This window comes from Ambystoma mexicanum, chromosome 6q (assembly GCF_040938575.1).
Source record: "Ambystoma mexicanum isolate Mex_15411 chromosome 6q, UKY_AmexF1_1, whole genome shotgun sequence".
NCBI lineage: Eukaryota > Metazoa > Chordata > Amphibia > Caudata > Ambystomatidae > Ambystoma > Ambystoma mexicanum.
The window spans coordinates 18184109-18211048 of NC_090937.1; the positions used below are offsets into that span (position 1 = coordinate 18184109).

General features: G+C 41.1%; 1 protein-coding gene across 2 annotated transcripts in view; it reads right to left on the reverse strand.

The window, feature by feature from the left end:
• FRMPD1 (FERM and PDZ domain containing 1) overlaps window positions 1-26940 on the reverse strand; it is a 1388071-nt gene that overhangs the window by 723433 nt on the left and 637698 nt on the right. The window contains exons 6-7 of one of the 2 annotated variants that reach the window (XM_069630381.1): window positions 25774-25878; window positions 8304-8324 (exon numbers count right to left, since the gene is read on the reverse strand). In XM_069630381.1, coding sequence (XP_069486482.1) covers window positions 8304-8324; window positions 25774-25878 — 126 coding nt within the window. The remainder of the gene's footprint in view (window positions 1-8303; window positions 8325-25773; window positions 25879-26940) is intronic. The other variant, XM_069630382.1, reaches the window with a different exon arrangement.

Below are 26940 nucleotides of genomic sequence, written 5' to 3' on the forward strand. Positions count from 1 at the left end.
CTCTGTGTGTGTTGTGTAATAAGCATTCCAAATGTGAGTTATGTGAGTTATGTGTTTTGTGATAACATCAAATGTGTGCGATGTGCAGTATATTATACCACAACACAAAACATGAATGTGCTGATGTGCAACTTTAAACTACATATGTCAAAGTTGTAAATTATTTGAAAGCATGCAACTAAAGATCAATTTCATGTTGTTCAACTTTAAAGACGCACCTGTACATTCATTAAAAAAATGTACCGAAACATGAATTAGCTGATGTGCAACTGGTTAAAAATACATCACAATAGTAAAGTGCATTAAAGAACATTCTGAAAGATGGATTAACTTACTTTTTAGGCATACGTCACAGTTGTACATCATATTAAATAACACAGCAAGAGTCCTGTGTTGTATGCCTGATATAGTTGCACATTAGCAAGTCCATTCTTGTTCTAAGTTGATGTGTTTGGCTGGGGTGTTAATGAGTGAGTTAGTGAGTGAGTGAGTGCTGGGTGTGAGGATTCCCTAGTCTGGTTACTGTAGTTTGTAGTGTTTTGTAGTGTCTTTGAGGGATGGGCTTGGGTGAGGTGCAAAGTGCTCTCGGGTGTTGCTATGCGTATTCCCTGTCATCTAGTTCAAAGTGCTGGAATGTTTTCAGTGGTGCCTGCATTATTATGTTGGCCTATATAGTAGGGACAGAGCACATGCAGCATTACAATGAATATTCTAATTTGACATATGTCTATGGTGAGGTATGTGCTTGCTTTTTGTCAATGGACTTGTAAGCCGGGACAAGCACATCAATGTTTGCATATTGGAATAAGATGAATTTGTGAAAGCATGCTGTGGCATGAATCTGATTATTTCCTGCCATTGGGCTTAGAGTGTCAGGATCTTTCGGTTGGTGCCCATATGATTTTGCTATCCAACAAAATAGTGATGGTGTGCATGCAGCAGTACAGTTACTTTTCTGATTCTTGATATGTGTATGATACAGCGCATGCATTAGCTGCATCTATCTCAGTGGTGCTGTCCCTCTCCATCTGGTAGATATCCTGCGAAATAGAAGGCAAACACAGAACTTTTGAGTACTGCATTTGTAAGTGGAGATGTACATATGTGAGTGTATGGATAAATGATGCATTGCTCTGAACAATATGATTGCTAGTGAGTCCATGTGTGTAATCGGTGGCTTGGGTTAGTGACTGTGGATGTGGCAGGGCTACTCCAATCACCTTGAACTGGCATGAGCTTCAGTTTCGGGTTGGGCATTAAAGTAGCATGATTATCCGACTACAGGTTAGCAGCAGTCTGTAGAAGCATGATTGGCTATTGCATACTTGTTTTTCACATATCAATTGTGTTCGAAACGTTTTACTTTACCTGTGTGAAGAGGATGTGTATATGAAGTTTTGTTTCTGTATGAGGCTGGATGAATGTTTTGTGTTTTCAACGGTACATACTTTCTTTTGCTTGGCCCAGGCCATTTCAGTACCATAATTAAGCACAGTTACGTTTTCACACAAGCATGTATTTGTCATTGGTCTTTACATTCCTTGCTAGTACACATCATAACATTCCATGCTCACATGTTGTCAGTGTAATAGACGTGTTCCGGCATGCATGTGTTATCTTGTGCAAATAAGGTGGGGGAGTATGTGTGTGGAGAGTGCTATTAATTGTGTGTTCTGTTCAGTAAGTGAGTGTTTCTGTTGCACAGTTTAGACCTGATTTACTTTCCTGTTGTTTAAACCGGATGACGGTGTGTTTGTTGTGTGGTGCTGAGTTGTTGTTCTTGTTTCTGTTTAACCTGCATGCTGCGAATGATGTGCACAGTTTAGCATTTAATTACTTTTTTCTGGCTCATATTTCTACACATTTGTTACATGCTGGATGTACTGTCTGTTGATGTTTGTGTGCTAGAAACGTTATTTCCTCTCTGTGCCTACAGGGCTATATAGTTAGGCTCTATATAAGCTTCATTTTGGTTGCCCTTATGCACCACTCCAAAGATGTACAAACAACCATAAATATTTTGGGCCTTAAAAAGTAGATATCTTCAGATTGACAGATGCAATTTTCAAAATGTTTCTGGCATGCACTATTTCCGCTTAGGGCCAAGACGTGTTCCAAAAAGTCTGAAAAATGAAGCAGACAACTTTGAGATATCATGTGCAGCTTTCAGTCTCTAAACCTCTTGCAAAAGGTACTTTTTCAGCAATCCTTCTCAGCAGAAACGTGTTGTTGAAACTTTACCATATTTGGAATTGTACTTATGAATATAGACAGAAGGATAGAGCAAATGACTACTGCCACTCTTTCTATCTCTTTTTGGTGTTGGACCTCAGAATATTCCCACACCCAAGAGTGTAGATTGACCAAAGGTACAGTTTGGGTGATACTTGTAAGGGTGCATGTAGGCATATTATGTGTGTTGTTGTGGTGAAAGTATGAGTACTATACATATGTATTGTGGGACCCGTTACTGGTTGGGAAGTAGTCTTGTGATGTTGGTGCGTAAGTAAATTTGTTTTCTCTGAGAATATGCTTGGGTGAGTAGCGGTCAGTATAGTGTCAGTTTTGTGTGGCAAGATATCCCTCTAAGCCAAAGCCATTTACAATTAAAAGCAAGGATGAGGCCTCCATTTGAATGCTTTGACTGTCTTCTGCTTCCTCACTTTGGTGTGGGATTGTACAAGAACTGTGAGGCACATTCATAATTGCATTTGAAACAAAATGTGTACAGGTAGTTATGGACAGTGCTCACTGTTGCTTTTCAGTTTGCATATTTGTGAGTTGTCATGATGCAATTTTCAAAATGTTTCTGGCATGCACTATTTCCGCTTAGGACCATGACGTGTTCCAAAAAGTCTGAAAATTGAAGCAGACAACTTTGAGATATCATGTGCAGATTTCAGTCTCTAAACCTCTTGTAAAAGGTGATTTTTTCAGCAATCCTTCTCAGCAGAAACGTGTTGTTGAAACTTTACCATATTTGGAATGACTCTTCACATTTGACTACATCATATACCTTCCTAATTTGGGAATGTCTCATGAGTACAGCAACACTTTATATCTTACTATGTAAAGTTCTATGTAACTTTAAGAATAGAGTTGCAATCGTGGCACTTAGTTGGATATATACTCAGAGACATGTTGGAAGGAGTAATTGGAGAATGAGTGAAGGAGAAACTGGAGAGAGGAAGAAGGTGACGTGAAGGTGTCAGGAAGAGTTGAGGAGTACCTCTGATGGACAACTGCTGATGACTGGTGATAGATAAGGAGCAGGCCAACCAAAGCCCTAACGTTGGTGGGCCCAAGCAGAGTGGAGTTACGTGCATGTGGTGAGTTGTTGAAGAAGTGGATGAGGAGAGACAGGCTGGGGAGGTGTGGAGAGGAATTGCAAGAGAGATCCACTCAGGCAAGAGACTGTGGCAAGCCATCAAGGAGGACAATGAGCATGGGACCTTGAGACAGGGAGATGGCAAAAGAACAGGATAACGCCTCCAAACCCACTCAGACGATTGTGGTGGAAGTTCTGGGGTGTTGTTCATTGCTGCTATAACCCAAATGTTCCCTTGCTCAGGGATCATGTGCAGGCACACATGGGGCCCAGAGACCCCAGAACACGCAACTTTAAGGATCGAGACCAAAATAGGGGACCAGGGACTGTGATCCAAGGAAACATGAAAGAATTGTGAGGGACAATTAAATCCCTCAAGACTGTAACTGCAAACGAATCCTCTACAATGGGAAGTGGATGCAGACTGACCATTGCAACCTAAAAGACTTGAACAAGGATGGAAAGCCACCCTCCTATTGTCGCAGAATTTTTATGTTACATTCTTCTTGATGAGGCTCAGCCCTTTAATTAGCCCTTAGAAGCCTTTGTTGAACTTGACCCTTTTGTGTCCATCTCATGTTGATCTTACTCTGCTTTTGGCCCTTTTTCATACTGTTATGTAGGCTTGTAGGACTGGTCTTAATGATTATATGGACTTTTCTTTTATGCACATGCACTTTATAATGTGGTTTTAACTATTTGGGAGTGTGGTAGGAGCACATGTTCTGAATTAATGAAAGCATCTGCATTGGGAAGGTGAAACATTATTTTGTATCAATGAAACATGGTACACCAGTTTTAACCTCAACAGGGTGAGTTTTTATATAGAATGTATGGTATGATTTAGGTGCAAAGTTGTTGTGCTAGGTTTGGCAAGGGACAATTCTATTTTGTTGGTTTGCAGTGTGTTTTATGTCCATGCAAACTATTTTGTTAATCACTGTTCCTTTTTTACTTTGACAGGTCTTTTGAAGGGTATGTATGTTTTATTTGTGTTCCCATGGACAAAATGATGGTCTTTGTGTAACGTGATGATTGTTTCTGTGTAGGGAAGGTTTGTAGTAGATCCACGGAAGAAAGAATAATCTGTATGTAGCGAGTTGATTATTTTAATGTTATTATTATTACCAAGAACATTGCAGTGTATGTATTTTTGTGTAGATTTGATTTTCTTTATAATTGTGTTTTTGGTGTACTGTTCATCTGTGCACCTTAATTTATCTTTAGTTTCCCTAGCAAATGGAATTATTTAGTGAAGATTAAAGTAGACTTGGAGAAAAACCTTTTATGATTGATGATCCTTGGATACTTGAGACACTTTGCCAAATCACCTTGCTACAGAAAAGTATTGCTATATTGCAAAAACTCCAGAAAGACAAATCTTTTTTCACAATTGGAGATTTGTTGAATGAGTACAAATGAAACATTTGCTTTGTTGACTATATTACATATTCTTCTATTGTGTATACTGTTGCACTTTGTGTTGCCACATTGTTTGTGATTGCATATTAATGTTTACTATAGCCAAAGTAGTACTATTTATGCACTTTAAAAATCTATGCCTATGTATAAGTAGTTTTCTCATTTGAATTGTGGCCTTGTTAGGGGGTATGTTTCACCAATAACGAGTAGAACAATTGTCTGTGTGTGAGGGGTGGGGGATATGTGGTTTGGGCTACTTTGCGTTGGGTCTACTGTAGCCATGCCAGTGGGAGTAGATGAAATTGTTACTAAAGTTATATGTGCTGTTGAGTGTTTGACGTGTGTAGCAAAAAGCAATATAATTTATATTTAAAGGGAGTGCTTCTTTGCAAAAGAGTCAGACATATGGAGCAAATTACTGTTGTGGTTGTGTTTACAAATTGCCAATTTGGGACTCGCCTATTACCATCTTCCACTAAGATACAGACCAGGCTACTCTTGCAGATGTACAATGTGTGCTGATGGCAGGTGGACCAAGTGTGCGAGTGTGTGTGTGTGTGTGTGTGTGTGTGTGTGTGTTGGGGTGGCGTTGGACTAGTTCAGTGATCTACAGGTGAATATGGGTTTGGTGCGTGGTAGCAGTGTGAGTTGCATCAAAATAGTGGGGGTAGTGTCTTTAATGGCTGTGGTAGTGATGTCAGTAGGAAGTTATGTGTGTCTGATATGTGTGAGGTAGAATGTGTGTGAATCGGTTGTGTTTGTATTAGTGAGTGATATCTATGGTTTTTTAGTTTTGATTGGTTTGGAGTTATACTAATATTGATAGGTCTTTAGAGCCTCACAATGCACCAAGGATGAGGCATCAATTGCAGCGGGCTACTAGAATACTCGAGGGCATGGGGTTTTTGAGTGCTGAAAACTCACTGCGGTGCATGCTTTTAAACCAGTTTACTTTAAATGTTTTACATGAATTGTTTTTTCTTGTATTTGCTTAGTTAATATTAACTGTAGATAAGCAACCTAGGAATGTTTTTGTTACTCTACCAGTTGATATTTCACGGTTGATTATACTAACACATTTGCCCCAGAGAGGCTCAGCTTCACCTCACTGATGAGGCCCAACAAGGCAGAAACGCGTGTCTGGGGTTGCTAATGGTACTCTTGTTCAGAGCAGAATTGCCTAGCATTCCGGTGCTGAAATGCCCTTTTGGGTGGAACCACACTAACATGCAAATAGATATTTCTCCTCTGTGAAGGATGCAGTGAACTAAAACGTAGTTGTAAGCCTTCCTGAGTGGGGTATGCCCCATAGGACAGGTTATTTGGACCATGTTCGTCCTCAGTGGAGTGGCTCCACCACTTGTGTAAAGATTATACCAACACAAATGTATTTTTCTACTAACACTATACCAATGATTTTGTTCCCTTAATCCAGCTTGTGTTTATGCAACAATAGTAAACGGGCTCCTTTAGGGGCCGCCAAGGATTGCTTATAATGAAGTGTTTAAAATGGTGCTTCTGTAAATACGTCTATGTTACTTAATAAATACATGCATTGTGACTTACTCATCTTGTTTTTGATAGTGGGTAGATCAGTGAATGAGTTGTGATGAGATGGTTTGAAGCTGTGCCATGGCTGCATATTACAGACGTTCAAGTACCTATATTGACAGATCTCAAAATGAAAAAATGCATGTAGATGTTATGCATTATTGGTGTGATGTTATTTATCATTGGTGCTGTATGTATCTGTCACGTGTTTATTATTGTGGTGGCTGTTGCTAGGTCTGGAAAAGAGTCGGGGCTACGCTAATGTTGGAACTGTCGGGACTGGGGGCTAGCTAACATTTTGGTTGTAGCTCCTGAGATTCTATCCGGAGCTACAACCAAAAGACCAGGGGCTATAGCCCCCTGTCCCCCCAAGCCCCCGGCAACGCCTTGTGCTGTCTTATATATTGTTATCCATTGCAGATTAAATGTTGTTCAGAGTGCTAGAGGGCCATGCATTGTATTCATCTTTGGCATTGAAAATATGATTTTGCTCCGCAGGCTTCTTTTTGACGTGTGCCTGCATAACGTTCTGCATCAGTGGCCTGAGGTTTTGAATAATTAAATGGTGGTAGAGACCTGTGCTGTAAGTGTAGTTGTTTCTTTTGCATGTTGGCAGACTACCTACTACTGCAACGCACATGTACGATATGATATGATAATATGTAATACATGTATCAAGTGGAATGCCATTGCCCAATTCTGTGCTTGGATGGGGTGCTTAGTGGCTTGTGTCACTAGGTTAATGGCAGAGCCATGGGAAAATTACAGTGGCCACAGTGGGTGGCTTGTGTACCCTAAGATGAATAAGGGGCATCTTGTAGCCTTTTGGGGTTTACCCCATATTAGGGAAGGAGCGGGAGGCTCCAGAGGGATGTAATATGGCTTAAAGAAATGCAAAAACAGATATAGACGGTGGATTCGTGTTTCCATAAACTCTTGATCCTGTGCACAGGTTCCACAATGGTAGTGTTAGTCAAGGATCCCCCTTGGTCAATGGGGTGTCAGAGCCTATCTGAAAGCCATGCCTTGGACGAAGGGGCCAATTGGCAAGCCTGCGGGCCATGCTCATTGGCCACACTGAGAGGCTTTGTGTGCCCAGGGCATGGCCGAATGCAGAATGCCATGCCCCAGGAAAAGTGGACTGGGCATGCCAACAAGGAAGGGGTGCGTGGATAGCCACGGAGTGTAACCTCAAAGCCTCTGCTGCTAAGCAGCTGCACGGATTCGTCATTCATCACTCCTTTTAAGGTATATGTCAATTTGAACTCTGGTCAGGCCATGGAACTCAAGTAGCAGTATGCTCTAAAAGCTATGAGATCTTAAGTGTGTCAGCTGAGGGTAAGGCTGCCCTGATCTATCTGCTTGAACCTTTAGCAGCATGCGGCAGGGTGGAACATGGCGGTAGGTTGAACAGACTTCACCCCAGAGCTCATTTCTCCCCATTGGTTGTTTATGGGTCTATCTCCTTCCTTACCAACAGGTCGCAACATATCTACCTTTTGCATTACAAGTTCTAAGTATCCAATCTCTCTTGTAGAGTGCCCAAATTCTACCCACCTCATACTCATACTGTTAAAATATGTGTATTAGTGCTCTCTTCACTGAGATCCATAAGTTCAAGGTCTTGTGCCAGTCTATGCAGGTTATCTATTTTGCCACAGTCCTATGGGACTCCAAAATGGAGAATAGCGGTATGAACGGAGGATAGCACAGGGACAAGGTGCTGGTCTGGGAAACAAAATCATGCAGGGCAACAGAGGTTTGAATCCTGGATCTGTGCTTATTAAAAAAAACAAATAAATGGTCTGCAGAGCTCGTAATAATGCGGACCAACTGGGCCACCCAGTAATTACTGCATGCGTTAACGGTAAAAGAGCTTGGAGGTATTATTGGCTGTAATACCTCCATATTCATGATTAGCCCATTTGTGTTTTTGCATTTTACAGAGCATTCCACCATAACATAAAGCATAAAAGGATAGTTCAGGTCTAGCAGTCCTTACCTGATATTGAATTCTATGCATCTGTCATCGTATATGGGGAAAAAATAAATATCAAGTTACCAAAGATGCATATCAAGAGAAATGAATGCTCTCATTTAGGAGATCATGATTATGTATGGATACAACCCAAATTCAAACGAACCAGAGCAGGAGGGGCAAGTTACCCCGTCCTTGCTGCTAAACAGTGGAACGCCCTCTCTCAAACCCTGAGGGCCGAAAACACTTACTGGGATTTTAGAAAAGCCTAGAAAACTTTACTATTCACCTGAATTAACTGAGGATAGCCATCACCACCCAATTCAGCAGTCCTGGCACGACAACGGTATTTGCTCTGTATTTTAACCATTATGTTTGTGCCTACCAATACTTATGTACCACTGTCTAATATTGGATTAATAACTTCCTCAGCTAATGGGACGCATGTAACTGGATTGTAGTGCTCTGATGCCTGGGGGCTTGTGTGTGCTGTATAAATGTAATAAATAAATAAATAAATATTGCACATACCCAGTGCCCATTGACCCTTTCATGATTCAATACTTTTCTAATGTGTTCCCGCTTTAATCTGATGGTCACATGCTTTTTAATTATTTACTAATTCTCAGTATGTTTATTCCACCTGGTCTCCCCAGGTATCAAGGTATGACTGAAGGCCATGTAGGTGAAAGAGACAACTAGCTAGCCAGATCCTGATGTACACTATGACTTTGCCCACCCACAGCCAGCCATGCACAAAGTGCCAGGCACTGCACACGTGTGGTCCCAAGTCGCACTGTACTAAAATGATGGTGCGCTTCAACTTGACACTGCAATTCACAATGGCCAAACTGCTACTTCTTGTCAGCTGCAACCCTAGGAGCCTTCCCTCGCTTCTATGGAAATGTATCAATCGACTCTAACTATGGTAAGAAAGCTTAAAAGAGCTACAGCCTGCTCTGTGAAAGCAGCACATTTTCACAAAGTGCAAGTGGTCCAAGGCCTACAACTATTCTGATGCCAGGGTGCCTTTTAGGGGTATAGAGAGCCCTAGATGTGGCCAGCACTGGCAAGAAACACTCCACAATGTGGCTTTAGTTATAGCATTGCGATCCCTGCCCTAAAGGGGCCGCAATGCAGGTGCAGTATGAATGCAAATGAAGAGTCAGGGGCATGCAATCCCTTGAAATAGGTGGGAGATGGAAATATTGCCTCATGAGGGTTCACATGGAGGTCGTGTGTGCCTCATTGCGTATGGCTCCTGTACATTGCGGGATCAGTGTATCAAATGAAGAGCAAAAAAACAACAACCTGGTGCCAGTACTGGAAGCCGGAAAAACCCCATCACTAACCACAGATAATAGATGGCATTCCTCGAAATCTCCCAACAGTCAGAAAAATACAGCATGTGTTCTCGTGTTGAATAGTGTGATGCTAACACAAATGGTTTAGAACCACAGCAGGCCCCAGACTTGATTCTAGGCAACAACGTTTCCAAACACAGAGGCAAGCCACATGGCACCCTTTTGGGGCAGGTGCAATGTCAATTGGTGGACAGTTGTTAGATAAGTGTAGGTTCCTGCTCTCCCATCTCATCACATTTTATCCACAGAAGACTAGCAATTAGCCCGTAGGTGATACGCAGGGAGTCTATGCATCCCAAAAGACATGGCATGAAAGCAAAAGGAAGTGCGAGTTTATTAAACCTATGCTTGCACCTCCCTAAAACCCTAAGGAAATTCTTAGGGATCCTGCCGTTGAGTGTGAGCTTTATAGAACGCATATAGGCACAAGTCCCCACATTCACCTAGATTCCGTCACATTAAAATGTGTGCTAGACAAGGCTAACATAGATAACCACTGTAGCGTGAACTGGGCCGGACTCAAACTGATGCCTCTACAGTGCAATTCACTTCAATGAGTTGGGATTTTCCAACATCCCCACCCCTACAATCTTCTTATTACTGTATCAAGAGTGACAGAGATCAGTAGCCAGGCCGAGATGGACATGCCAATTGATCTACAGTTATTCATTGAAAGAAAAGAACACATTGGGGGCAAAATAACAAATGGGGCATTGAAATCTGGCTCAGGACCCAAGTCAATGTTCTCATTACTTGGGCAAACGCAACATCTGGGTTTGCAGGGGTTCCCACACACTCTGTTCCCATTTCTCCTCAAGGGTATTGCTTTGTAGTCTCATTTCAGGCTTATGGGCTTCCCAAACCACCTTCCCAGGCTGTTTAGGGTATCCTTTCCCTGTGATTCTCAGTCTTGGGTAGAAGGGAAGCACGTTTCAATTTGGCACTGGCTCCCTGCTGGCACTGTCTCCCTCTGCACTGTTGAGAGCCAAACGTGGCATTATTCTGTTAATAGGACTTGTTGGGCTGTGCCGTAGAAAGCTCTGTTGCTTGCGGGCATTCGCTGTACGAGCGCCATAGGAAAATATGAAGTGCCTCTGATGTCCGAGGGAGCGCAGCAGGATTCAGGAGAGTTCATATTGTGTCTAGTCTAGCATTTATTTTCTTTGTTGTGGGAAACAGACTCCCTCGCTACCGGCTTTTGTCACAGGCAGCGGTGCGCTCTCCCAAGAGACAGTGTTTAGGATTTTCTCTGTGTCAGGCACAAGGAAATTCTTTTGTGTGGGCCCAGGAAGAGCACACTATCACTGGATCCCTGGTCATCTGCCTTTGCGGGTACAGGAGCTGTCTCCCTTAAAGGGACTGGGCCTTTCATTCAGAAATGAGGCTTCAAAAGGGTTCGTTTCTAGAAGATGGTTTGGCTTGCTAGGGTACTCGTGGAGAAGCATCAGGAGAGGAGTAAGATTGGGTTGACCCGAGGGCACCCTGCTGTGAAATGTGTTTCTATTTGTTTTTTGTCCTGTTTGTTTTGTCCAGTGCTACGATGCCCAAGGGCTATTTTGCTTTAGCACTTTAGAAATAAATAAATAAATAAGGAGGGATGCTGCATGTGATTACCATATACCAACCACAGGCTCATCATCCACCAGCTTGTGGATGCATCCATCCCTCATAGTCATCCGACTAGATGCCAGGCAGAGTACTTCCTCACAATGGCAATCACTTTGTTACAATTTGGGGGCCAGCTAAAGACCCCAGAACATGAGTAGGGCTTTTGTTTTTGAATGTATTTCACAAATTGATGTAAACAGATATATGTCCGCCTGATTGTCTTTGTGATGCCCCTGACCTCCATCACAGCCAGCACGAGTAAACAAGGTATTACATTTTGCGGCTCTGGCTGGCACTTATTTAATGTTTGGGTCCATGAAATAAAAAAGAGAAGTAGTATATGAGTAACATATTTAATAAGAGTCATTTACAGATACGCACCCAGCATGACAGACTCTGAGTGCTAATCCTAGTACATTCTATTTATTTTACACTGGTAAATGACATGTCTTGCGAATGCTGATAAATTGCTTCATTCATTATTCCTCCATTTTGTAGATGATGCAGTAACCAGCGTCTATATACTTTCACAGCTTGCGAAAGGGTCTTGCCAGCTTGGATGAGGCTGGGTCTGTGAGGAATCCGTCTTAAGGGAGGGGGATTTTTCAGCAAGGGGACATGAGCACATTACACTCATTCTGTGCCTTTGTCTGGCCTCTTAAAGCAGGGGTCTGCAACCTTTGGCTCTCCAGATGTTTTGGACTACAACTACTGTGAGCCCAAGCCAGCAGAGACAATGGTGAGGGATCATGAGCAGTGCCGGATTAAACCCTCTGGAGGCCCCTGGGCAGACTGAATATCAGGGTCCCCTCTCGCATATTATCTCCTAATACGTTTTAAATGTTCTGCACCGCTTTATTTTAATCCATTGTCGCGGGGCTCCTAAAAGGAGCGGGGCCCATAAGCCAGTGCCTACTTGGTTTAATGGTTAATCCGGCACTGATCATGGGAGTCATAGTCCAATATATTTGATTAGCGGCAGGTTGCCGACCCGTGTCTTAGAGAATCCAGATGTAACATCTGAATAGCATGTTTGTGCATCAAGTACTACTAATTCTCTTCTCGGAGCTCAGAGATAGTACTTACTTGGGAAGGTCCGAAGTAGCACAGAATGAAGGGAGAACACACTCTGGATTATGTATCAGTCATTGTTTGAGCAGAATTCTGTGTACACAATCTGTTGTTATGTACCTTTTGTGAGGTCCGACTCTTGGGGCTTTCCAGTCCATTTTTTAGGAACTCATGTCCTTCCTAGTATATGTCATTTGTCCACTGCAAGCGCAGGGAGCCAGGCTCCTGTCACAGTCTGTGGGCACTATATGGGAATACAGTTTCTATCTGGGGAGGCATTAACCAGAATCGGCAGAGGCATGGATTCTGATGACTGGCAAATGCATGATTTGGAGGGGGTGGGGGACGCTCCCCGAATAACTGTGAGGCACATTGCAGACTGCCAACTGACACAGGGGGTTGTGTTGTGTCATTCTCCAACTGAATCTTGGCTTCATCGGCAGTATCTTCGCAGACTGGAGGAAGGCAGCACACAACCTCTGGTCTTGGCAACTCTACAACAACTAAATCCGTTTCAGTGAGTCGTTTTATGCACATTTTCACTCTAATTCATCTCCTATAGCAGGTGGAACTCTTAGCTTCCAGCACGGTCTGAATTTTGGCCTGCCACCTAGTGCTGCAGAGCCTTCAATACAGGTTCCCTCTCTTTAAACCTGACTGTCACTCAGCACACATGAAACAGCACAATTCAATGGCAGCTCTGGCGCTGATGTTCTGCATTACAATTTGTACACTGTTTAAATGCGACAAACACCATTTAGTTGCCGGAGATGCTCCTATCATGTGTGTTAGATATGCTACTGTAATTAAAATGTTGTGAAGTAATCAGAAACGCAGTTCATGACGGAAAGCCCTCGTGGCTTACGCATGCCTCGCTACGTGTACGTCCATTGCAGGTCTTGGTCATAGCACTATTTCCATCACTTTCAATTGTTTCACTTTTACCTGCAAGTTAACTTTTTCTTAGAAAAGTTTGTAAACGCTAGCAATGTTTCTGTGTAACCTATTGTTAGTTTAACATCCACTCAAGGTACAATACCTGTGAACACTTATTTTGCAAACATTTTCTTCATTGGGTTTCTTAACTTTCACTTTCTCCAGTACTAAATTGTTGCTGGCGTACATTTCTGCCTGGAGATCTCTAGCTGTTTGTGAGACAATAAATCTAACAGAAGATTACATGCAAACATTGATATTATGTGGGAGGAACGTTTTCTACCTGGAGACAAACATGGACAAATACAAACTATGGAAATAATGATGTCAGCAATGTGAAAAGCATGTAAACACGAAGGGCCTTTGGCTATTTAACTGTTTGCCTCCTTGATGAAGTCGGCAGTCGTGCTGCCTCACAGTCGTACATGCATCTCTCAGAAGTTTGATGGAATAACAGCATGTTGGCAAGAAAAATGTAATACAAATATTCAACCAAAGCAAGATTCCGTTCAGTTCTCTGCTTACAAAATGCACAAAAGGGTTGCAAGAAGTTGAGGAGGTCTACCATCACCTTAACAATCCCACAGGCCATTTCACAGCTGGAAAGACGAAGATGAGGGTTTTGAGGGCTCTGCCTCCCGTAATCCTGCTTGATCCTGAAAAATTGGTGGGAAGCCATATATTGATGACTAGAAATAAATTGCCCATCAGATGAATTCATGTCCACAGGGCTGCTCTGGAACTAACTGAGGCTTAGTACACGAGAAACCTAAAAGAAAGGGCTGTGAAGAGCCTCCCTTCACCCAAGAGCAGAGAACAGGGGAGAGCAGTGGGAATGTTGAGTCTTCATAGTGATCTGAATAAGGCCTAAAGAGGCTAAGTGAGCCCACACATTACAAGCCTCAACTGCTCCAAGAAGTCTGCCTTCAAGAGAGAGGCCAGCAGTAAGTGACAAGTGTGCAGGGAGTTCTGTGGGGCAGCTGAACACATCATCGATGCATGCCAGAGGCGTCTGCCCCAATGCTGGAAATGGAGGAAAGACGTCAAGGGCGATCTCGGCCGATGAGGTGGACATGCAGAGGATGTCAAAGTCCTTGCACTGATATGTGAAGAGAGGGATCCTTTCATAAGAAGAACCATAACATGATGAAACATTGCACAGTGCAACACAGTCTGGGAAAGCTGGGCTCTGGCAGATGTAGCAGGTCCTGACAGTCTCTTCCATTAACAGGAGTGTTTGAGCCTAACCTGGATAGAATAGGATATGAGAAAACCAGAATAGATAAACATTCTGGTGAGTTACTTTACATATACCATCAATGTCAGAGAGAAGTGAGCAGACCTGGCAAACAATATGACTGTGTATTTTAAAGAGAGGGGCCAATACTCTGTCTCTCCTAAAGGCATTTTCAAAGGTTTCATGGAGACCAGAAGTTACCAAAGGCCAACATTAGTTAAAGGATGAGTCCACACAGTTAAGCATCTGCATATTCCTGGGTCAGCATCTTTTTTCCATAATTACCACAGAATCTTGGCACATAATCACCACCCTGGTTTGTACTAACATTGTACAGAACACTGTAGAAACCACACGCTGTAAAGTCCACACTCCAACAATTCTCCCCTTTTGGAGCAGCAACACAAATATGACTGGTTATGAACATATAAACAAACTATATACAAATATACATAGTACTCACTACCAGATGTTCTGCCAGAAAGTTGTTAACACTTTAATGAAAAGCCTAATCTTGAAATTTATCGGGCACTCCTTTAGCTCTACCCAATCTACCTTCCTTTTCTGCTTCAAGTCTACGACAATACGATACTGATTAATCAATTAATCATGACCAATTTGCCCACTCTCACTCTCACTTGCTCCCACAACTGTACTCTCTTAAACTCACTTTAGTATCCACCACAGGACACCCCACTTATCACCAAAGCACCTCTTGTCAGATTAAAACAGATTGCAACTTTACAGTTTGACTGCTCCTCCTTTACTCCAAATGTTGCTGCTGTTTATACACATAATTAGCACCCTTGTACTGCGAGTGAGTAGGAAAAGGGCCAACCACTCAGGCACCTTTCTGTGATTGCCCACTCAATATCATCCTCCTCTAATACAATGTATTTGCATTGCACATTTATTTATTTATTTATTTCATTTGTTAGCAGGGCCTAAACCCAAACCTATCACAAAGCAAGTATATGTGCAAGTAATAAGGGGCAAGTTGGCATGAGGTAAGCGGTCCAGTTACAGGTAAATGGAATAAGCTAGTCATATCTGTTGAAAAGCCACGTTTTTATCTTTTTTTGGAAGACAAGCTAGGACTATTCATGTCTGATGCAGGGGGCAAGGGTGTTCCACAAGATAGGGGCTTTTCATGTTGAATCTGGGTGTGTGTAGCAAGAGAGAGGAGGTGGAGCATAGGAGGCAGATGTGAGATTTTCTGGAAACGCGGTGTAGAAGGTTGGTGGGAACAGTATTGTGGATGCATCAGTAAGCAATCATCAGAATTTTGAACTCGATCCTGGCTTTGATTGGTAGCCAGTGGGTGTTGCGCCCGAGCTGCGAGATGTGGTCAGAGTGTTTAAGGCCACAGGGAGATCTGAGCATGTGGTTCTAAAGTAATTTGAGTTTGGATAGATTTTTGTTGGTAGTTCCGGACAGTAGAGCAGCATTGCAATAGTCCAGTTTGCTGCCTATGATGGCCCTGGCAAGTGTTAAGCAGTAATCTGAAGACAGGACTTTTTTTGAATGAGATTGATCAGCTTGGTACTATAGTTGGCAGAAGATGAAAGGTCGTTGATGTGCTTGGGCATGTTTAGTTCAGCATCCAGAGATGCTCCAAGTGTTTTTAAGTGCCTGGAGACTGGAATTGGATTGCCATCAGTGATGAATGAGGAGAAGGAAGGGTCAAGGTTTTTGAGACGGTGTGGAGGGCCATTGATAGGAAGTTCAGTTTTATCACGTGGTATCATAATTGCCCTTCAAATTTACCTGGTGACGTATCACACTCCTTGTGGATGGATGCACAGGTGAAAACAGTTGTTAGAGTATGTTGAGTGTGCCAGGAGCTTTAACGTTTATTAAATCAATACACTGAGCTATTTCCCATAAGTGTGGCATGTAAGGTTGGGCCCAATTTCACATATGATGTTATTGGTCATGCTGAAATGGTGTGGAAAAAGGTGATGTTTTCAATTGCAATGGATCACCTGTCCAAGAGGTTTGAGGATGAATTTGTACCAGAGGTTTCTACCATTCGAGTTATACATTTCATACCAAAGGTTTTTCATTGAAAAGGTTGCTCTGATGAAATAATAGCAATAATAACACATGTGATCAGGTTTACTCTGCATGCCATGAGGGGGTTTCTCAGGGATTGAGGTGTTACGTCCAGTACCACTGCCTTATACAATCCTAAAGGTAATGGCCATGTGGAACGCATCAATAGGATAATCAAAGAACATGTAAAGCTGTCATTGGTTTGTGCCTTGAATTGGTAGTCTGTGATGAGAGTGGAATGTATCTTTTAATTCTGATACACCTCAAAATCAGACCAATTATAAAACAACATCCAGGAGCTTTGGAAGTGGCTCTGTGGAGATTTCTGAGTTTTGGTTCAAGGTAGCACTGTCATGGGCAGGATAGCCCAATGCACGATGATGGCTCTCTGGAGACTCCTTAATTTCTTTTCAAATCATACATTTGGATTAGTGTTTTCAATTATTTATGGAGCTAGATATGATTCCCCGGATCTCCAGTTGTTGCTAATCTGTACTGGAAAAGATGAATTATTACGACGTTTTAACATTTACAACAGACCCTCAACTTTACTTGGGAAGGCAACCCTTGTTTGCCTATAGGAGCATATTAATACAAAGAGCAGACGTCTTCCTGTGAATAATTATATCCTTGTGGTGGGGGACCTTAATTTGCAAATAGAGCCCCACAAAGATCGGCTAGAGTTATGGGAAGACCTAAAGCAGACATAGGAAATTCTGCCCCCGATTGCTGCTTCCCCTACTAGAACACACCGTTTGGCCCTAGAGTCAGCTTGTATTGTCTTCAATTTAAATGTGAGGGTCTGTAATGATCGATTTGTTAAAGATCAGCCTGCTAAGAAGACCTTAAGGGGACATAACGGAAGGTCTCTCATTGATTATATCTTTATCTCAGGAGCCAGGGTTAATGATTTTGAGATATGTGTAAGATCAGAAAGTAACCATTTACCACTAACTATTAATATATTGGGACGTGATCTGGGGGTGGCCAATGTTAGTGGACATTTGAATAATCAAACTGTAGCGCTACATGTCCATGATTGTAAATCGCCGAAACGGGCTACTTTAATAAAGTGTGATGTCAAGACCTGCATCTATGCATCTGTTTTGGATAACCTCAGGGCTATTTGTAATGAGGAATCCGGTGATTTAGTAATACTGAATGAGTATGGGATACTTAAAGATAATTTAATTCCTCATATATCTGTCCCTGCTGGTACACTCAAAAGGAAAAACTTGGGCAAGCCTGGTTGGTACGACTGTGAATGCTGCATGGCCAAAAAGAAAATTGAGTTGTGTGTAAACTCTCAGTTGTGGGTGGACAGACAGAAATTGCGCACTTTAAGGCAAAATTGTAAAAGCCTAGTTAATTCCAACAAGAGAGGGTTCATTCAGGAGAAATGGTGTGCTCTCCATAATGCGTCCCAATCTGGGGATTATCCCCTTTTTTGAAAATTGGTAGCCAATAAGGATTTCAATGTGGTCAGAGCCTTCAGTGTTGCATTAGTGAGGAGGTTTGGTGGGCACACTTCTCCGGGTTATATCAGGATAATGCTCTTCTTTTCCCCTCCAGTGTGCTGGATATTGCCTCATCCTCTGATCCTTTGATAATTATGATGGATGAGGTGGAAGCTGCCCTTAATTCCATGAAGAGCGGTAAAACAGCCGGTCCTGACCTTATCCCAATAGATTTGTTGAACAACGAGCTAGTCATGCTATTCTAAGTAATGGGAAAATTCCAGAATCTTGGCATTTGGCTGTGATTTTAGCTGTATATAAAAATGGTGGAATGGAATCTCCCGCTAACTACTGCTCAATCTCTGTTTTGGATTGTGTTGAAAAGTTGTTTGGAAAATCATATTAAATGATTTGTAGGAGTGAGTGAATAGGAATAATGTTATTAGTTATCTACAAGCAGGGTTTTAGGAAACAGGGGAATGATGGATCAGTGCTTTATGCTTTTTAAGTTAAATCCTAAAATACACTGTTCTGAAGAAAATGTATTTATATGTGGTATTCCTAGACCTAAGGACAGTGTTTGGTTCTTTCTCCAGAACAACTCTTTGGTAGATCCTCTCAGTCCGTAATGCTCCAGCTAATTTGATCTCAATTTTATGCCAGTTATATCGAGGAAACAAGGCCTGAGTGGTGAGTTGGGACGAGCCTTTGACGTTGATATGGGTGTTGGACAAGGTTATGTCTTGGGTCCCCTCTTTTTTAATATTTACATCCAAGAGATCATTGATGCTCTACTGAGGGAGTGCGAAGACTGCCCTGAAATGGCATCTGCGAAATATCCTGCATTATTTTACGCAGATGATGCGGTTCTGCTATCGACAACCCTGTAAGGTTTGAGAAAATCTTTGTCTTTTTTTGGCCAAATGTAATGAGTTATCTCTTTGTCTGAATATTGAAAAATCTAAGGCAATGGTGTTCAAACCCCAATCCTTAAAACAAAGACGAGTAATGTTGAAGGTAGGAGGCTCCCCAATTGAATAGGCAACTTTCTATGATTACCTGGGAGTGAGATTTCATGAGTCCGGTGGCTGGGCAGCACAAATTAACAAATCTGTAATTACTCTGGAGAAGTTCAGTGGAGCTATAATGTCTTTCTACTTTAAACATGGCAGTGGTGCATTATCACCAGCCACGGTCTTGTATCAAAAACAAGCTCTATCTACTTCAATGTATTGTTCAGAGATATGGGGTTATACCAATGCTGGTAAAATGAGCAGGGGTGAGCACACATTGTTGAAAAAAACTGTTCATTGTTCATTTAGTGCACCCTCCTCTCTGGTCTAGTTGGAGCTTGACAGTGTGCTAGTTGGTTATCAAGTTACCATTAAACCTGTTCTTTTTTGGGCCAGACTATGAAAGCAACATGGCCTGGAAAAACCTTGGGATGCACTGTCCACTCTCATGGCATTGGAGAGCGGAAAAAGCTTTAATTGTCTTCTACATGCTAAGAGAACCCTTCAAAGCTTGGATGCATCTGACTTGTGGGTGAACCCCCAAGCTGTGACCTTCTCAGCTATTAAGATTCTAAAGAAATCAGCTAAAGTGAGAGCTAGTGAAAATCTTATGGTTGATTCTGCCAAATTAAAGACAGGTTTAGATTATCTCAAGTTTCGGTTGCCGCCTGGTTTGAAATCGTACTTGGACACCATTTGAAAAATCTTTGTATTTGCGCTTTAGGGTGGCAATATTCCCAGTTGCCTCCTTTACTCAAGCATGGAAGGCTTTGGAACCGTGCATATGTCCATTGTGTGGTGTAGCTAATGAAACAACTTTCTGATTTGTGGCAATCCCCTGCTATTGAGATGTATGTATCTTCGATCAATTCTAAGATAAACAGGGATCCGTTCCTCTGCTCTCACCTTGAGATTCTTGAGACTGTACTTACACCCCCATATTGTTTTTTCAACTGGCCATTAAATGTATAGGCGTGGTGGAAAAGAACTAAAGCTCTGAAAAATTTAAGTTTCAAATTAGGTGGCTGTTGATGACCTAACAAGGTTGCAAGTTGACTCCCCTTGCCTTTTATTCGTCTTAGCAATGTTATATTCTGTACTGATGGGTCCTGGGTGAGAATTGCATATTGCTTGCTGTTAAATGTATTGATCTTATTTTTTTAATACTTTGTATTGTTGTGTATTTCCTATATATTTTTATCATTGTCTATCTTATGAAATGTGTCTTTGTATAACTGACTTGATGGTTTATACCGAATACAAGTCTGAAAATGAAGGAATGATATGGAGGCTGCTGTGGGGAAATAGTATGGCTTTGGTGCACCACAGTGGACATTGAAATGTTAGGGTTTGCTGCATCTGCAGTTTGTGATGCAGTGAATGGCATAAAGCGCGGCTCCAGTGGAAAAGCCAAAGTGAACAGGTTACATCATAACTTTTTATTTACAGGCAAACTAGAAGCTGGTATTTTGAGGATCCATATGACGGGATATGCTTATGCCTTTTGAAAAAATCTGCTCACCTCGCTCATTATGACAGAATAGTCAGAAAATCAAAGGAAAAATAGGTGTGCTTTGACGAAATATCATAAACACCAATCGCTATTTAGCAACTGAAGATATAAAAACAGGGGTAAGATCGTATCACGTTTATAGAAAGCTATGGGTCACTCAATGGGTAGTGACCTGACAAGGTTGAGGGACAAAAGGGAGGTAAGAATCTAAATTATGGTCCGTGCTCGGGGAGGCAGAGTGATCATGTTTGTTTCAAGACTTAGGATAAAACTGCCACCATATAATTATCTTCATAATGCATATCTCTACCCCAGCAACACTGCATCAAGTGAACCCCTTTATTGTTGAGTTGTGTCATAGATGCAGTTTTGAGCACACATATACCAAATTATTATAATTGTTCTTTTATAACATGCTTAATACCAGAGACCAGTTTCTAAGCGTGGGATCGGGATTCAAACCTGTGTTGCTATGTGTTGTCTTACTTCCAAGAGAAAAGCGTTGGCCCTGAGCTATCCTCTCAACCCAAAACGGCTTGGGTCTGCCATGCACCTATTCCTATGCAACTGCTGAAATACAGCAGTTGCATGGGAACATTGATGCACTGATCTGGAAAATGATGGTGTAGTTGGGGACATCTCCCAGCTGGTATGTCAGCTGAGATTAATACCTGATAAGCAGTTGTAAACGAGTGGTGGCATTTGTGGACTTGCCATTTGTCTGGCACAGAAAGATCTGTGATATCCTGATATCACACAAGAAGAGCCCTGTGCTCAAAAACTGGACAAGCGACCTGATAATGGAAAGATGCAACACCTTTCGTAGTGGGTGAGTTAGGGGTTCATGAGAATTAAAAGCCTGGATTGGGCCTCACCCAAGATAGATGGGTATGCTGTTTGGGAGGGATGGCATGCAAATGCACGATTCTAATTCAGTGATGTATTCTCAGCTCTACCAGTCACTCTACATCTCTTTCCATTATTTAAGCGTGGGATCGGGATTCAAACCTGTGTTGCTCAGCTGTGTCTTGCTTCCAAGAAAAACACGTTGCCCCTGAACTATCCTCCAGTCCATGTCATTGCATACCTATTTTAAGCCCAGAGCTGAATATGGGCAAATTGAAAGTTTTTGAATGTTATGTAATACTGTAATTCACCGTTATTGTGTTACTGCTATAGTTACCGTTTGCCACAGCACATAACTCTCTGCTATCGCTGCTTCCGCTACACGATGACCTACAGCTGCAATATTGTTGAATGGGAGATCCCACAATTACAACCATTTTCATAGGATCCCTGAACACGCTTCAACAATCTTGTGACTGGCTCCCCATTTGACATAGGACATAATGCATTGCTACAATGCCCCTGCTATATTGTCCTCTATACTTACCATATGGACATGATATAAGGCAGCGCCTGCAATTTGCATCCAGTTGTATGACATTCCCAAGCCCACTTCATCTAACTTTTCCCTTGCTCCCCTTTGCATAGCCTAATCTGCTACAGTGTCTTCCACATGTCAAGGCAGAGGTATACAGTCTTCATAAAGACTCATTTTATATCGAAACATGTTTCATCTAATATTTAATAATGAATAAAGCATATAAAGAATAGTTTTTCGGTTGAATAATTGAATGAAGAATACATTTAACATTTAAAATAATTTATAAGTTTTAATTTAAATAAATAATGACTATTTTATATTTAATACTTATAACATTTTAAATAAATGCATTAACTTTTGTGTAAAATGCTATCTTTGATTTGACCAGTAGGTGTCGCTCTATAGTTCATTTTTCACATTAGGAACCCTCGCAGTCATTTTGGATTTCGAGCGTTGCCATGGATGGAGTGCATCAGTGGAGTTTCTTTTGTTTTTTGCTTTTTTCCTGTTTTTATTATTTATATGAACATTTATTTTTTCAACTAACAGATTTTTGCTTTCTGTGGATTTCCAGGATTCTTTTTTGGATTTTTGTTTGTATTTTTGCACTTTCTTTTCGTGTTTTTGGACTATGAATTATTTGTATTTTTTTCCTTATTGGATTGCTTTTTCCCATTTGGATTTACTTGCAGTATCTGTTTCTTATGGATATTTGGTGTTTGTAGTTTTGGTGTTTGTGATGGTAAGTGAATTTTCCTTTTTTCAATAAATATTAAATGCAATACTGTTCAGATATGGTATTTTTTCTTGCTTATCAAATGCAAGTACACATTCTTTTTGTCGTTGCTGGTTGTTCCGATATTTATTCTTTGCACTGTAGTTTTTTCTCTTGATATACATTGTGCAATCTGCAGTTCTTGATATGATTTTTCCTTTTTGAGTTGTTGCAAAACGCACCATAAAGTCAGATTGCAAGTTTTGAATGACTGTTTGATGCCATTGTGCTATCCTTCTAATTTGTTATTAGTTTTAGCATTTTCAACTATGACTGCTGTGTAACATCAATTCCACAGATTTTTTTCCGAAACGTGGTGTTCGTCTCGTCTCACTTCTTGTTAATTGTCCGATCCATGTTGAATCAAAATAGTCCAAAATTGGTTCTAAAAATTGTTCATTTGCCTTATAAAAGTCAGTTTATGTCAAAAGTTTATAATATTCTTCTACGTGATTCTCTGGTACAAAAGCTAAAGCGAACAGTCATTTTATGTTGAATTGAAACTTTAAATCTTCAGTATATTTATTTTGCATTCCATTTGCCTGTATGTTACGCCATAATGATTGCGTGAAGTGAAAAAAACAACCTTGCATTTTACTCTTCAGAAAGAATTCTGTTATAGCCTTGATTTGTTGTATTTCAAAATCTAAAATAATTATTTCTGGCTCATTTGGGGAAATGTTTTCTCATATAAACCTATATATTTTCTTGTAACTTTCTTCGGATTTAGGAGGCATTAGTGCGAATATTAACAGTAGTAAAGTGTCCTGTACTACACAGTGCACACTGTAAAATTGTGAGAATGGTTTTGGGCAGACCTTGAAAGTTGTGTATACTTGCCATTGTTTAGCATATTTCAAATATTCAACATTTTTAGTCGTTCTGAAAATTAGCAATCTTTTTTCCTTTTTTTCATTATCAAACAGTAAAAAGTTCTCATTTTTCGAAGTTACCAACAATTCCGGTGGAATTTTCACATCATGAAATCTTTGTGGAGCTGGTGGAAAATGTGCTTTTTTTGTCTGTGTTTACGCGAACTACCTTTGGAGTAATTTGACATTAGGCATTTGTCCTGCCACGTGGAACAGTAAATCGTTGCATACCCTTTTTATTATTGAACAACTGGGCTCGTTTTCATTTGAATCTACAAAAACCTTCATTTCCGATATTTTTAAAAAATCTGTACCTTTGTGCTGTCGGGCATGTGGTTGTGGGTTCCCTCATTAAGTATCGTGTCCCCTGTGTAACTACTCTTCCTCTGCAATTGTGTACGAAGTATTAGGCATATTTCCAATATATTTTAATGTTTTTTTCTTTTCTTTGTTCGTTATAAAACCTTTCATAATCAATTGTTTTTTCCCTTTTTTTGATTCAAAATATTCATTCCAGGCAGTCACTCATTATGTCAAATTCTAAAATAAATGCAAAACCATGTTTTACTAACTGAAATGTCAATTAAGAAAATGCTCTGTCACTGTTATATGTTCGAATCACTAATGTTTCCCTTACTTGCACGTTATAATTCTTACCTGAGCAGTTGAAATAGTGTGTTTTGCATTTGTTTTGTTTTTCTTCCATTACTCTCTTCAATCTAGCCACCGCAGTGTTTGACTCGCAATGAACTGTTAGTGCTAGGGTCCTTTTCTCAGAGTTCATTGTTCACTATCGATACATATTGATTTTGTTATGCACGTTTCGTTATAAGAACTCCTCTCATGTTTTCAAATGCATTTCGGTAAGTATGTTTTCATTGTATAGTATTCGTTATAATATGTTGTCGATGTATGGGATTCGTTATAAACACATGGAACCAAGGCAGACATAACATACAGTGTTGCATTGTGCCCATCAGTTACACTCGCTAGGCTCAATAACTCTCTTTCTTTGCTCTTTTGCAGCTGTCCTTTACACCCATATTAGGTACCGCTGACCACATGGCTCAATGCATAGATCTGGACTCCAGCATCATGTGGAAAGCATCCTTAAAGCATCACTCCTCATCCCACTGGCAACCCAAAGGTACACCTAGATAACTCAAATCCTCACAGCGGCACTCAGGTCATATACTCTGTTGAATGGGCATTGCCAAAACAAATGGTAACGAGCAAGGAAGTCAATATCAGAGTCAGAACCCATAATGCACCAGTCATCTCATATGTCACTCAACTACTGCCTATGTCAATGTAATTTAGCCACAGTGCCAAGCTCACAGTAATAATTGAGTGCCCTACCAGCTGATCCTTAAACGTGTAACTCCCCATATTCAAGCAACTTGCATCCAAGGCACCATCCAACCGAGCACCAGACGTTGGTCTGACGGATAGCTCGGCTGTGGTGCTATTGCACTTTTGGACAAGGATCCAGCCCAGAAAAACAGTTTATAGTCATTTTTTCGAATACAAAAATCTCGAGTCATTTTTTCGAAAAAATAATATCGAAAAAAAGTCACATTTTTTTTATTATGTTTTTTATTCGAAATGGGGGGTCCCTCCCAACCCTCCTTTTTTACATTTTTTTTGTTTTACCCATTTTTTTTATTCCCGGACCCCAAAATAAATATATAATAAAAACAAAGAGAATTTGACTTTTTTCTTTTCGATATTATTTTTTCGACATTTTTGTCTTTCGACATTTTTTTTTCGAAATTATGACAGACCATCCAGAAAAACCACACCAATGGCAGACGTTAACATATGCCTCATTTTCCGAGGCATCCTCATAGGCATAGAGGGTACTCTTCTACTAGTGGTTATATTTCCCATCTCCTGTAGCCCCCATATACCTGTCCACTCAGTCTTTGAAGCTGAAAGGCCATCTTGAGAAGCATGAAGGGAATATAATGAATACTTCCCGTATATAGTGGGGAATAGGCATATAGCGGCTGATGGGTCCACTATAGGTTTCAAATCTCCATGGGCAGCAGAACAGGGCTCTGTGTAGTATTAGAAAAAGAAGACAGACTTGCCTCAAATTAAATATGCACTCCACTAAATTCCACTTTATGTGGTATTGCGCTCACTGATAGCACTAAACAAAGACACAGTATTAAAAAACAATTCAATAAAAGTGGGCACTGACCTGTGCATGGCCATTCACAATGATTTCTTCAGCAAAGCGTACTTTAACAGGATTGCATTTCAGCCTGGCTCTCTTTTCCGCTGTGAGAAAAGATGATTTGGGCCCCTGCAAAAACAAAACACACACCTAGAAATCTTTCCCCAAACGCATTGAATATAGCAAGTCCATTTAGATTTTCACACACGGTTCCAGGGGAAGATGATACAATTACCATCAGGGGTGGATATACTGGCAGATGTTCGAAACAAGGACCTCTTGGCTCCTGCAGATCATTTCACCAAAGATGGTACATCTGGCAGAACATTACTATTGTGAATGCAGTCATTGTTAGTAATGATCTGTCCCGATCTGACAAGTTACCACACACTGAACGTTTCCCGCAGAGCGCAGCCATTGAAAGGTTTGCTTGAGATCGACTGGCCTATCCAATTGCTTGCTTGCCAATTCTTCAAACTCGTTAATAAGGCTCATGCAGTATTTTGCTTCACGATTCTCTAAGATAACCTTCAAGGCATCTTTTGTCTGAACCACACACAAAAGAGGTGCAAGTCTAAATAGGAAAACAACAACAGACGTACAGCATGATAAATGGAAAATCAATGAAGTATAATATAAAGAAACTATCAGTTCTTGTTAAATGGTGTGCATCTTTTCTGTTGATCTAGAGTTTTTAAAAGATAAACTGCCAGACCAGTGTTTCATTCTGCCAAGGAGGCAAAATGGAACTCTGGAGGTCTGCCTTTAAAACCAATGTTAGGCTTGCAGAAGATTGAGAAACACACTCAGATGTACAATGGTAGCCCATGATGAGGGTGCTGCTGGGAATAAGAAGGTGACGCATATTTAAAATGTGTCAGTCAAGTATGGTTAGGGGTGGTAACTCTGAGGATAGCGGCGGAGTTGGGAAATTACCTCTAATACAATAATTGGGTATCAAGTGAAAAAATAGTTTTTCTTTAATCGAAAAAAAAGATTGATTTAGAAAGATCACTCTGTGACTGCATAGAGCAGCCTTTCTAGATTGAACTGTCATGCCCCTGCCACACACAAGTGCGTGCAGGGGCTGACAAGCGCGGGCAGGAGAGGAGAGGAGCGTCGAGGGAGGTAAGTGCATTTAATGTATTGTGTGTGTGTGTGTGTGTGTGTGGGGGGGGCTGGGAAGGGGTG